We start from the raw sequence: 12,194 nt of genomic DNA, 5'->3' as shown, positions 1-12,194 counted from the left end.
AAAAATTGAAGTTTCTTGCATATCGATTCAGCAATTAATTTGTTTTTCGAATTTCTGTTTCCGCAAACATGCAAGAAGCCATTTTTTCAATGGATTGGTGTCAGAAACTATTATTGCATTTTCCAGATGTTTATTAATGACAAAAAAGAAACAAAACCTGACAGATTGCATTGTATTTATAATTAAACCCCTCCGAATTTTGCCATCCGGTACATACAACAAATACCTGTTCACGGCACCTCACAGTTTTATGAGGTTTTACTCTTAACACCCATAACTTTTAAATGATAGACTCTGCAAGTGGATCATAGCTTGCTGCAATCAGAACCTATTTAGCATACCAACAAGAATTCTTGTTCACAGTTCCATGCGGTAACCCAGGGCCTTCCTGGCAGTTAAATTCTGGTGCTTTACTGTTTTATTAACGAAATAGCACGAGAATGGAACCCCTGCTGTACCACATAAAGAAGAAAGCGGTCTGGAAGATGTTTTCATATTAGTGTTTGCTCCTCAAGTATGTACAGTGTTCATATTGTCGGTATTTTGGGAGTGGCAGCACGTCATGTGTGATTATTGTTAGCATTTTGACAAGTTTAAGATTGTTACAGACGCTTACCAGGGGCGGTCCAGGATTTGACGTTAGAGGGGGCACATTTGAGGAGGGCTTTTGGTACCTGTGCCGCCTTCCGCAGGAATCCCCAAACTATACTCAAATTATGGCAGGCGTTCTACCCTTAGATCAAAATGGCTATATTTAGTCTAAATTGGTGCCTTTTGGTGTAATATATGCACAGTTCATCTATCATATTGCTGTATTGACATGTAATGTTCACTTGAATAGCCTTAGCGTATACATGTGGGGTGGGGCGCCGGGAGCCGGGATTCGAATGGATACTATCATGTACACGTGATTCCAATAAAAAATAAATTAAAGTAAAAAACACACACAAATTTTCGCCATCTAATGAAGAAAAGTAATGGTTTCAACATTTTAATGGATTACCCTCCGAAGTAACATAGTTGTGGGCAGACTTTAATTTAAATTTGAAAACATCTGTGTTTAGTCTGCGTTATCTTTATGACCTGTAAATTGGGTGTCATTTCACCGTAATGTTCACAATGAGTGGTTTATGGGGCTTTATATTGGTTGTAATTGGCCGCCTTTGACTTTCCGAGATATTAATGCCACATGGTATCTCTACCTTCTGGTCTCCCACTGCTTGACACCTAAAACCTTTGAACCTCCGATCCGCTCACAGTTACCTAGAAATGAATACGATTTGTTTGATATATATTCTTATTTAACATTCGGTTTTCCTCGGCCATTTTTATCGAAAACATTTTCGGATTTATTTGGACGTTTTACATACTTAGCAATCGGTATGTTTAAGTCCGCTGCATGTAGATCGCGTAGTGATTTAATTTAGCAGAAAAACTGAATGACTTAACTCTTGGGAATTTTTATCATGCTTGCAATAATACACTTCGCTTGATATCAAATTTAAACATGGATTTATAAATACATGCTAAAACACTACATTTAATAAATGATAAAAATTCAAAACTTTACGAACTACTTCAAATGATGTACCGGCTTGCATCCGAGGTTGTTTTCGATAAAAATGGTCGAGGAGTTCCGAATGTTTTACTATTCGATTGAAAGCATGGTATTCCGTCTCGATATGGATTCCTTTAATACGATTTGAATGTTATCCTCTTGAAGAATGGCATTTGTCCTTCTGGTAATTTCCATGTTCCTTTTATCGATTATTTTGCTCCCCAAATACTAAAATTGTGTGTTGTTACTGGTCCTGACAATGCAAACGAGGCTTTAATTTTGAATTGCGTATGTACATTCATGACGCCAATTCCCTTTGTGAAGAAGAAATAAATTCATAACAATATAGTAATTATCTTAGCAAACAAGTTTTTGACCCTCGTTACACGACACATATCAACTATCGGCTACTGGGTGTTTCCATGTACATTATATTGTTGTAATCATAACTGAGACCTGTTCCATTTCAGACTCGGACATTCACTACCAGTTGCCGTTCGACCGGATGTCGGAGGGACAGCTGGTGAACCCCTCCGGTCTTGACGCTCGGGTGACCGGCCGTCCGCGCTTGGTGCCGGGGGTCCAAGGGAACGCCCTCAAAGTGGACTGTTCCAGTGAGAGCGTCAAGGTCACTGGCCCGGGGCATAGGCAGGAGTGCATGGGGGACCTGAGCCTGTGCCCGAGTGGTAAGAATTATACTCTGCTCAGAACTGAAAGTGCTAGACCGAAGAAATTGGACATAATTGACTGATTCTACGTAAATTATTTACCCTAGGTAAGGTTTAAACAATGGCCGTCAGAGGGCGCGGATTGGCTTCCTTTGGCTTTAATGGATTTTTTTCAAATATGTTCACAATCCACCGGTACAATTTCGAAATAAATGCAAACAAAAATGTTATTTAAATGACCGTTCTATTATTATTGTTTAGTATTTCATGCCATGTTCGTGGCCAACAGGGGCGGGGCTTTTTTTCGTTTTTTATCACTAAAAATAAAAATAGGGAACATTTTGAAAAACTCTTTCACTGAAACCACCGGCCAAATTTGAAAATAGATTCTCATATATATTTCTGTGTTGGCTTAGTTACATGCTTCTTTAATAGAAGCTTTTAAAAGTGTTTACAATTTTGATAGCAATACAATGTTTTGTCCTTCAAGTTGGATGACCTTACTGTAACCGAATAGCATACTTTAGTTGAATATTGGACTAAGTGAACAGTTTTCCGATTTAAGTTCCTTGGCATCTGATTGACCTTTTGACTTATTGTCTGATTTTTACTGCTACAAAAAGGACATATGGACAATGTGAACGGATGGAAAACAAATTTCGATATTGTCCTTGGATGACCTTTTGACCTACTTTCTTAATTTGACGCTGTTTGTCTTGACCTTGGGTGACCTTGACATGACCTATCGTCCTAATGTCTTAATTAAGCTTCAGCATTGACATTTGGACAGTTCGTACAGTTCGTGTATGATCTCCACTGCGACCGTTCGAGACTTTGTAAACACGGAGTACATTAAGACAATTGAACCGTTTTGTTCACACAATATTGTCGATCATGACAAAAACCGTTTGATATGTTCTTAATAGTATGTTGAAGCCACCGTAATAAACAACAATAACATTTCAAGTAATATTGTTATGTCAACTGGTATAACACATCACAGCGTACACGGCTTAAATCATATACTTTATTAAAACAAATTGAAAGTAATCAGCTTTTATTCTTGAGGATTCTAAGGGGCCATCTTCATTAATATTTCTTCATTTCGCAGGATACACAATTGGTCTCTGGTTCCGGTTTGAGGAAGTGGCACCTGGTCAAAACGTCTATCTTTCAAACGGTGGGGAACAGCTCGACTCTCACGGTATCGCCATGTTGTACGAGAACGGACGGTTGGAGTGGGTATTCCGGTTGCGCACTGGTCGCGAGTGGCGGGCGGCTGTGACGAACGTGTTGGCTCACAAATGGTACCACGTGGCAGCCACATGGAGCGATAAAAGCGGACTGACGCTCTACGTTAACGGCGAGAAGGAGGCACAGGAGAAATTCTACTCCGTCAGGTAGGCTGATGTGATACTGTTTTGTGTGATATACTGAAAAGTTTGTTTGATTTAATGGACGAAAATATGATTATTATTTTTTTATAAACATGGTTTCTATATAAAGAATACTGAATGGACAACAACCATGAAATCGTTATATAAACATTGAATAAATACTGAATAGACGAAACTATAAAATTGTTTGATAAACATGTTGCTCATACTGAATGTGCCTAATATATGTTTTTTTGGAAAACTTTTTACACGAATATTTTATTTTTTACTTTCAATATTAAGCTTGTTTTTTTTCACCTCGAATATATAACAAGACCGTTTCAATTGCGGATTAAAGCATCAGACATAATTTGGACTACATTTGTATTTTGTATTTCGAATATGTCGAATTATCGTTATCTCGAAGTATTTTCCTAGGTCCCGACGACTTCGACATGACGAGTTTAGACTGTTTTTGGTAAATGTTCAACACGATATTGACTCCTGTATTTTTCTAGATATCCAATCAACGGAACGATTCATTACCCCAAAACGGCCCCTTTAGCACTCACGTAATGATATGCATGATAATACATGATAGTTATTATGCTATGACACTATTCTATAAACTCTCTTTTCCATTGAATGGAATCTGCAACTGACATGTACATACGGTATATCTGGTCAATGTTTCAAGTGTACTAGAGTTAATATACATTTCTAACTTGCGAATGTTATAAAAATATATTTCACGACAAAGATATACATCTCCGGCCACTTAAATAAAACTTGGATAAGTTGTCCACTGGTTATGGTTTGCCAGCTAGATCGCAAAACAATTTGATTGGTCAACAATGATGTTTTGATAAATATTGACCAATCAATAATCAATTTGTCTCACTATAACCGAACAAAAGATTTGATCAGTTTTATGCAATTTGCAGCAGGCAAATACATATTCTGTTTAATGTCTAGTATTACTATAAACCCGTTCTACGAAGACTCTGAAATATTTATAATTTATCATGTATAAAATTCTACAAAATCGAATTTTCTTGCTATCTTTTGTTGTTTTAATCATCTTCATTGTCAGTGTCTATAGTTTGATATATTCCGCAGATTCATTAGAAGCCCATTCGCTGCAGTGTGTGAATCCAAATGAAAATATATCAATGTGATAAGTTATTATAATAATTAGAAAACACTAAATAAAATGTTGCGCCGTCATCAGGAAACGATCCTCATACGTTCGGCAGAAAATAATAATGTATTCGATATTTCTTCTATAATAAACTGTTATACATTAAACGTTTTCTCTGTACTGTTATTGTATGATATATATATATTCTTTGTAATAGACTTTATAATTTATCTTGTATACTGCCTCTGTTCAAACTTAAGAAATATTTGTTTAAAAGTTAAAGTTTTTCTTTTAAAACAAGAAGGAAAATACAACATTTTGTATACAAAAAAATAAAATTTCATCCTATGTATTACAATGATATATGATTAAATTAGTTTATTAATGTTATGTTATTATATCTTTTATGAGTTTCATTTGGGACTAATTGTAAATACATGGATATGCTTCCCCCTTTTAGGGCCCCGATCAGCTCCTCCCAGTCACGTGACGACTTTGTGATCTGCCAATCAAATAACGGGACGGGGTCACGTGCCCTACTCACTGTGGACGAGCTACAGTTCTGGGCAAAAGAACTTTCAATATCTGCTATCAAGGAAATGGGTAAGAAGTTAACTTATAAGAACCGTATACCCAAAGCCTTAAACAATATCATCGTGTTTCAATATAATTGACTTTCGAAAACATGTTTTTTTGCGGAGCGTTATAGTGTGATCTCCAAAGTTGTTTTATTAAGCACTTCAAGTCTTTAAGAACTGTTCAAACTCGGCTTGATTGTCATGTCTTACATATGATTTAAAATTGGTAATACGATCAGGGTCTGATTCAATCATCACCGTAGATTCCACATTTTTTTAGAAATTTAATCCAAGTGTTTGATTGGACTGTAAAAATAACTGACCAATGAACTTACTGGAATCACTGAGGCGTGTCTAGGAAAAAAGTAAGACTAATATTGAATACGCGCCATCCCCAAAAATAAAAAAAACTACTGAAGTCAAATCTCAATCTCAGAGTTGACCAAAAACAGAACTCCCAGATCTTGTTTGCCTTGTGCGTGTCTTTAAAGGGACTGTACCCCAGATTGGCACCAAAAAAGTTTTTTCTGTAACGAATCTCAGGACAGTTATTTAATAAAATGTTTTACTCGTTGATATCATAATTGTAAAAAAAGAATACCAAAATAAAAAAAAAATGTGTTGAAGACCGGGTTCGAACCGGTGTCGGCAAAATTGCAGTCCAGCGTTGTATCCACTGAGCTCTAGACGGGTGATATAATTAAGCTATAAACCTAACTCGGTAATATCACATGATAACATCGACTAGCCAATCACGCATAAGGAATGAATTCTACTAGGTAGACATACCCAGTAATCTTTTTTAATGGAAAAATACGAAAAAACTGCAAAAAATAAATTCATTGTAAACTATGTGGTACTTCAGTTAGTAAGTTTCAATATATTGTACATCGATACCAAGATAATATCAGTTTTCGACAATTTTCGTTTCTTTTTTTCGCTATTTCATCATACGGAGTACAGTCCCTTTAAAATATATTATTGAAAAATAATTCTAAAGCAAAAATTGCACTTCAGTCCATTTGATTGTTAATTCATTTTTGCACTAGAAATATGTTATTTTTCTTTTTAGAATATTGAGTAACGATATTTATCAACATAATGCACATTTCTAAAAATAGTGAACTGTTATCAGTTTTGAATTATTCCATGCTGTTATGTGGGAAAATTAAAAAGATTGATATTGAGATTTGATTGATTTTATTGGGCAAAGAGCTTTAGATACTTGCGTGAGACCGCAGTAATTTATGCTATATGTTTCAAATAGACACTTATCTGGCGTTTAACTTTACACAAGTCCCAATTGATAAACAAGGAACTGGCAGCTCTAGGACAATCCAAGAAACAAAATATAATCGCAAGAAAACACCACGTTGACCATTGACCCTCCTGTCAAAATCGAGTACAAATACATATCCTTAACGCCAAGAAGTTAATCGGCTAAAAACAACTAATTTTCAGACTTTAACAGGCTATGATATTTCAATATTTACGCTGGAAACTATCAATTTCTGCAATAGAGTGTCTAATTCAGACACGTTCTCTGCAAAACGAGCATTTACTTCTTTTTCATTCAATTTAAATAAAATATTGATACTTAAACACAAACACTGTATTTTTCTGTATTAACATCCGGATCCGGTCAACGAGGGAGAGATAACTGTGGTATTGAGCCTTCAATGGTATAGAAGATTTCCTCCATGTTTAAAGTAAATAACAGTACTGTTTGTTTGAACCACGATGTGACCTATGTAAATAACGAATCTTTTTTAATAATTTCATGAAACCATCCATACAATTTCTTGCAATTTCAGGACCAATTTATTCTCTTCACATTTCTATGGACCAAATACAAGACGGACAACTGATTATGAGAAACATTGAACCGAAGACGCGCGGAAGGCTTCGGCAAGTTCCGGGAAAAATAGGAATGGCGGCGAACATTGCCGGACTCGGCGAATATATCGACTTCGGAAACTTCACGGACTCATGTATTGGAAATGTAACAAAATGCAGTTTTGGTTTTACAGTGGCGTTTTGGATTAATTTTAAGGATCTCTACGACAATATGTATGTAATGGCGTCTGGCGTCTCCGGGTTTTCAATATTTATTTACAGTAAGCGTCTTTATGCCAACGTCCAAGATGGCGACCGCCAGTGGCAGACATCCGTTTCCAATATACAAACCGGAAGTTGGTATTTCATTGAGGTCACATGGGAGCCGATATCTGGTCTACAGATATATATGGACCGGAAATTGATGGCATCCCAGAAGGAGAGTAGCCACGAGGAGGTGACGTCGTCAAACCGGAACTACGACAACTTGTACCTGGGACGGGCCAATACCGTAATGTACAGTGAACGTTACCTGTCGGCCACCGTCGACGACGTGCACGTGTTTAACGCGGACAGACAGAGGCTTCTCAACATAGACTATATTCTAAGAGGTCAGTGGGTTATTTAACAATCAATGCTCATTCTTGCAAAAAACAGTATTACATTTCAGCAACTTATATTGAACGCATTGCACAACATTACATTTTCAGCAGCTTAGCATATGGTAAATCATTTTCCTGCAAGAGCGATTTAAAAGCACCTTTTACATGCCATCAAACCAGTTTTGGGTTCAAGTTTTCATTCAAATGGCTGCATTTAATTTCAAAAAATAAGTGCATTGTGGTATGTTAAGTCAATGAACACTAATCCATCGAAAAGTTGAGGTCTTATGTATATCGTTACATAACGTTTCTTCATATCACTCTACCTGCAGTGAAACCGGAGGAACAGTTCTACGGGTTCGAATTGATCAATAACGGTCTCATTGAGAACCGCAACAGCCTGGTTCCCATCCAGACCCGGGGGAATGTGACGCTGGTACCCGGTCAGGTGGGGCGTGCGCTCTTGCTCGCGGGGGACGGGCAAAGCGTGGAGTTTGACCACGGGGATGGTTGCCTTGGCAACATGGACTTCTGTCGCCATGGCGCCATGATCGCCATCTGGATCAAGTAACTATGAACAACATTACAGCTATTAATATTGTAGTCCTATACAAATCTAATATACGATAAATTCAACGATACACTTTTACTCCCAAATAAGATGTACAACAATTAATACAATTGTTCGAATTAATTCAAAAGGATGAAAACTATCAAAACAGTGTTGTTGTTTTTTAAATATTCTGTATTAAATTTGAAAGAAATGTGCAGAAAACACGGTATTTCTACCTAATGAGCCGAAAATTGATCACTGTAAATCTTTTAGCACTCACCATTCATTTAATATTTGTGCGTTTTCAACAAATACACAGTTACTATCTGATTATCAGTTTAAGATCTATCACTTATCATTAGTTCATTAAAAAAATATTGTTAAACATGGTAATGTATTGATTTTAAATACGAGTGTTACTTTAAGATATTTTTATATCATTCATTACCCTGAAGAGTTTATCGTACTATAGCGGGCACAGCCTATGAACAGAAATATAGCGGAGTATTTCTTTGTTATGTTTTGATAAGTTTATATTATGTTTGTTATTCATGTCGGTTAAAAGCTAATAGAGCTAATGTTTCTTGTTAAAATACACCCGACTTGTATCTTGTATCGTGTAAAACAGTTTATTAAACGAATAAGAATATGATTAAAAGAGTTTATCGTTCGATAATGACCTGAACAAACAGACAATCCGATACTTATTTTTTCACGTAGCTTCGAGAAGTTGGAAGACCGAATGGTGTACCTCTCTTCCGCAATAAACGGTTTTGAAATCACCTTTACCAACAAGAAATTGCGTGCTACCGTACAGACGTCCACACGCATGTGGGAGGTTATGACGCCATCAATTCATGCGTTCACGTGGTATTTCCTGGAGTTGTCATTGGACCCGGAAGCTGGGCTAAAGATGTACCTTAACAACCGACTGATGGAACAGAACCTGTACCCTATAGGTAAGGCAAACCTTTCCAAAATGATTCACATTATAGAAAGTTTCTATATATTATAAAAGATTCATTTTGGTAATCGGATATTTGAATTTTCGATCGAAAAAACACGTTATATTCGAATATCAATTTTGCCATTCGTTGGCATCCCTGATAGAAACTCTTTCACGTTCTATAGGGTGTCAGACGTCGAAAACGATTCTTTTGAAATGAAAACAAACTGCATGGTAAAACATATTCTTAACCACACATTTTAACGCCATGATTATTCAATTGTTAAAATGTGCCGATTATAAGACGCTCTAATTTACCAAAATACGTTAGTTACGCTATTTAGAAAAGAGAATATGATTGTACTTTTTTTATTTAAAAAGCAAAACAAAACATATACTTATGCAGAAAAACATCAATATACTTCGTCAAGACAGTGATAATTGATTAGATTGAATTTCGAAACTGGTGTTAAGTTATACATTTATCAAAAAGGCGTTTTTTATTTCACAATAGATTATCATGATCATTGGATAGCTAAATTATCAAAATTATGACGAATATAGATTATCATAGCTTTAAAAAACTGAAAAAATATTAACATGCTTGGACTTACACAATTTTGTTCAATTGAGATTCTTCCGGTGGTTGTTTGATGTTTGTTCATAAAAAACACGGACCTAGGTGTGTGTGTTTTTTTTTAAAGTAACAAACTTATCAGTATGGCAACTCAACTTAACTCAACTCAACTATAGTAGAATCAGTTTGCCTTTTATTCGTGTCATTTAAACTTGGACATAAATACAAGTACAAAATATTCAAGTCCCAAGTTTAGAAAGGTATAGCTTTCCAAATTTATATTACAAAAAACTTGCCATTGACATTGATATCTTATCTCAATTGCAATATGTTTTGCAGAAAAAAGGAATTTCACAACAGTAAGTCAGCTCGGCTTTGATGAGTTTTTACTGGCCGCGAGTAACACAGACAGGACTGGAAGTAAAGCGGGAGCGGCCATCTTTGATGAAATGGACTTCTGGGAAGCATCACGTGACTATTTGACAGCGTTCGGATACATTCAACGAGGTTCGCAAATGGTTTTATTAACGTTCTCTTGATAAACTCAAATAATACAAAACATTATATTAACCAGAATTGACGATAAAAACAAGACATTAATTAAATTAAGAAGAATTCAAAATATATTTTAAAAACAAATCGGAAGGTTTTGTTTTTAGATAACTTGTTGCAGATGCTATTTTAAAATTAGTTAAAATTAAAGTATTTTTTACAGGAAAACCCATGAGCTACAAAATTCACATGGACGAAATCGTTGACAACGGGAGGCGACTTGCTCACGAATCTCTGATAATAAATCTGAGTGGTTTCCCTTTGCTGGTCCCTGGTGTCAAAAACAGTGGCCTACAACTTGACGGCAACAGTCAATACGTCGACGTCGGCAAACACGGCGATAAATGCCTAGGTAACCTTGACCAGTGTCCGTTTGGTATTTCTATCTTCTTCTGGCTCAAAGTCGCCGAGTACTACGACAATATGTACATTCTGTCTACTGGTCAAGATGGGATACAGATATTCTGTGACCAGGGATACATTTATGTGATTTTGAACAATAAACAGAACTCGTGGAGAATCGGTGTTGAGGAGGTGACGAAAGACCAATGGCATTTCTTTGAGCTGACATGGCATCCGGAACACGGCATGGATCTATTTATAGATGGAAACATGACTCATGCGGACTCTCGCGCCATTCGTGAACTGACATGGACGGACGATAGCAACTTCTACATCGGACGGCCGAATCCTTTTGACGTGGCGGGGCGTGGCTTCCGCTACGCGCGCGTGTCTTTGGACGAGTTGGAGGTGTGGTACGCCTGGAGAGGTTACCTGGTCGCCTGGGGCCATGTGCTCAGGGGTACGTATGTATCAGGAGGGCCGGCGTAAGTGTCGCGTGTTGTAAAAAGGACTGCCAGTGTATGGCTTTTACTTATTTTGATAGATTAGAAGATCGTTAATTTAAGTTGTGTACGCTTTGTAAGTTTAATATAAGATCGGTTTTTCAAAGCGCTGTATTAGATTTTTAGATTTTTTATCGTTTTGTTTATAGTTGTTTATTTTCATATTTGTATTTAGTTTTAATTTTCGAAGTGTTACTTTGGTATAAGAAGTGCAGTAACGCCTATTTCAGTCAGAGTTCGTGTATTTTGCATGAATTTCGTTGTAGAACTTCAAATTGACAAATGTGATTTATGCCAATGTAAATTTACTCATTTTACTTTTTCTACATTTTAATAAATATTGTATGTTGCTATATAAATGTTGTAACTTGACGTATTTGGCGGCATGCCACTGCATGTGCATTTGAATGAACGTTCAATGATAGCGTATTAGCGTATTACTTGGCTGCAGAAATGACTTGTTTGGCCTAGATTAGTGATTTTGTTAACTTTTTCATTTCTGTTGCAAAAGTGCATGTTATGTAGATAGGCATGCTTATATAGCATACAGCCATTAATGGCGGTTCAAATAAAGGACAGAATGAAATACTAAAATTAAAACCCTTTTAGATTTTTAAATCGCTAAAAAAATAAACAGGGGCTAGAAAAAAATCTTCAGCGTTTTGTCTAAAAATGTTCATGGACTCTTGACACCTTTATACATTATACTGTAAACCTTACCTTATCAAGTCGAAGCACGACTAAAATAATGGCTTAAGTCCATGGTATATCAAAAATTAAATGAACTTCTTCTTTCTACTTGAACCTTTTCTTAAACCTTATATGAGCATTTCCATGCTTTATGTTCTAGTAAACTTGACTTGCTTTTCAGTTTTCATGGTGGAATGATCTCGGCTTACGTCTGGTGAGCCCAGGGACCTTGGTTACGAGTAGTCTCAAGTCTTGGTTCAGACTCAAGAATT

General features: G+C 36.3%; 1 protein-coding gene across 8 annotated transcripts in view; it reads left to right on the top strand.

The window, feature by feature from the left end:
• Positions 1-12,194, top strand: part of LOC128241470 (uncharacterized) — a 163,256-nt gene that overhangs the window by 84,483 nt on the left and 66,579 nt on the right. For 7 of the 8 annotated variants that reach the window (XM_052958410.1, XM_052958411.1, XM_052958414.1 and 4 more), the window contains exons 2-10: positions 2,029-2,244; positions 3,338-3,626; positions 4,121-4,174; positions 5,204-5,346; positions 7,136-7,768; positions 8,092-8,326; positions 9,033-9,271; positions 10,175-10,342; positions 10,551-11,189. In XM_052958410.1, the coding sequence (XP_052814370.1) occupies positions 2,029-2,244; positions 3,338-3,626; positions 4,121-4,174; positions 5,204-5,346; positions 7,136-7,768; positions 8,092-8,326; positions 9,033-9,271; positions 10,175-10,342; positions 10,551-11,189 (2,616 nt within the window). The remainder of the gene's footprint in view (positions 1-2,028; positions 2,245-3,337; positions 3,627-4,120; positions 4,175-5,203; positions 5,347-7,135; positions 7,769-8,091; positions 8,327-9,032; positions 9,272-10,174; positions 10,343-10,550; positions 11,190-12,194) is intronic. The other variant, XM_052958412.1, reaches the window with a different exon arrangement.

This window comes from Mya arenaria, chromosome 7 (assembly GCF_026914265.1).
Source record: "Mya arenaria isolate MELC-2E11 chromosome 7, ASM2691426v1".
Taxonomy (NCBI): domain Eukaryota; kingdom Metazoa; phylum Mollusca; class Bivalvia; order Myida; family Myidae; genus Mya; species Mya arenaria.
The sequence above is the reverse complement of the archived record's forward strand: the minus strand, read 5'-3'. Positions and strand labels throughout refer to the sequence as shown.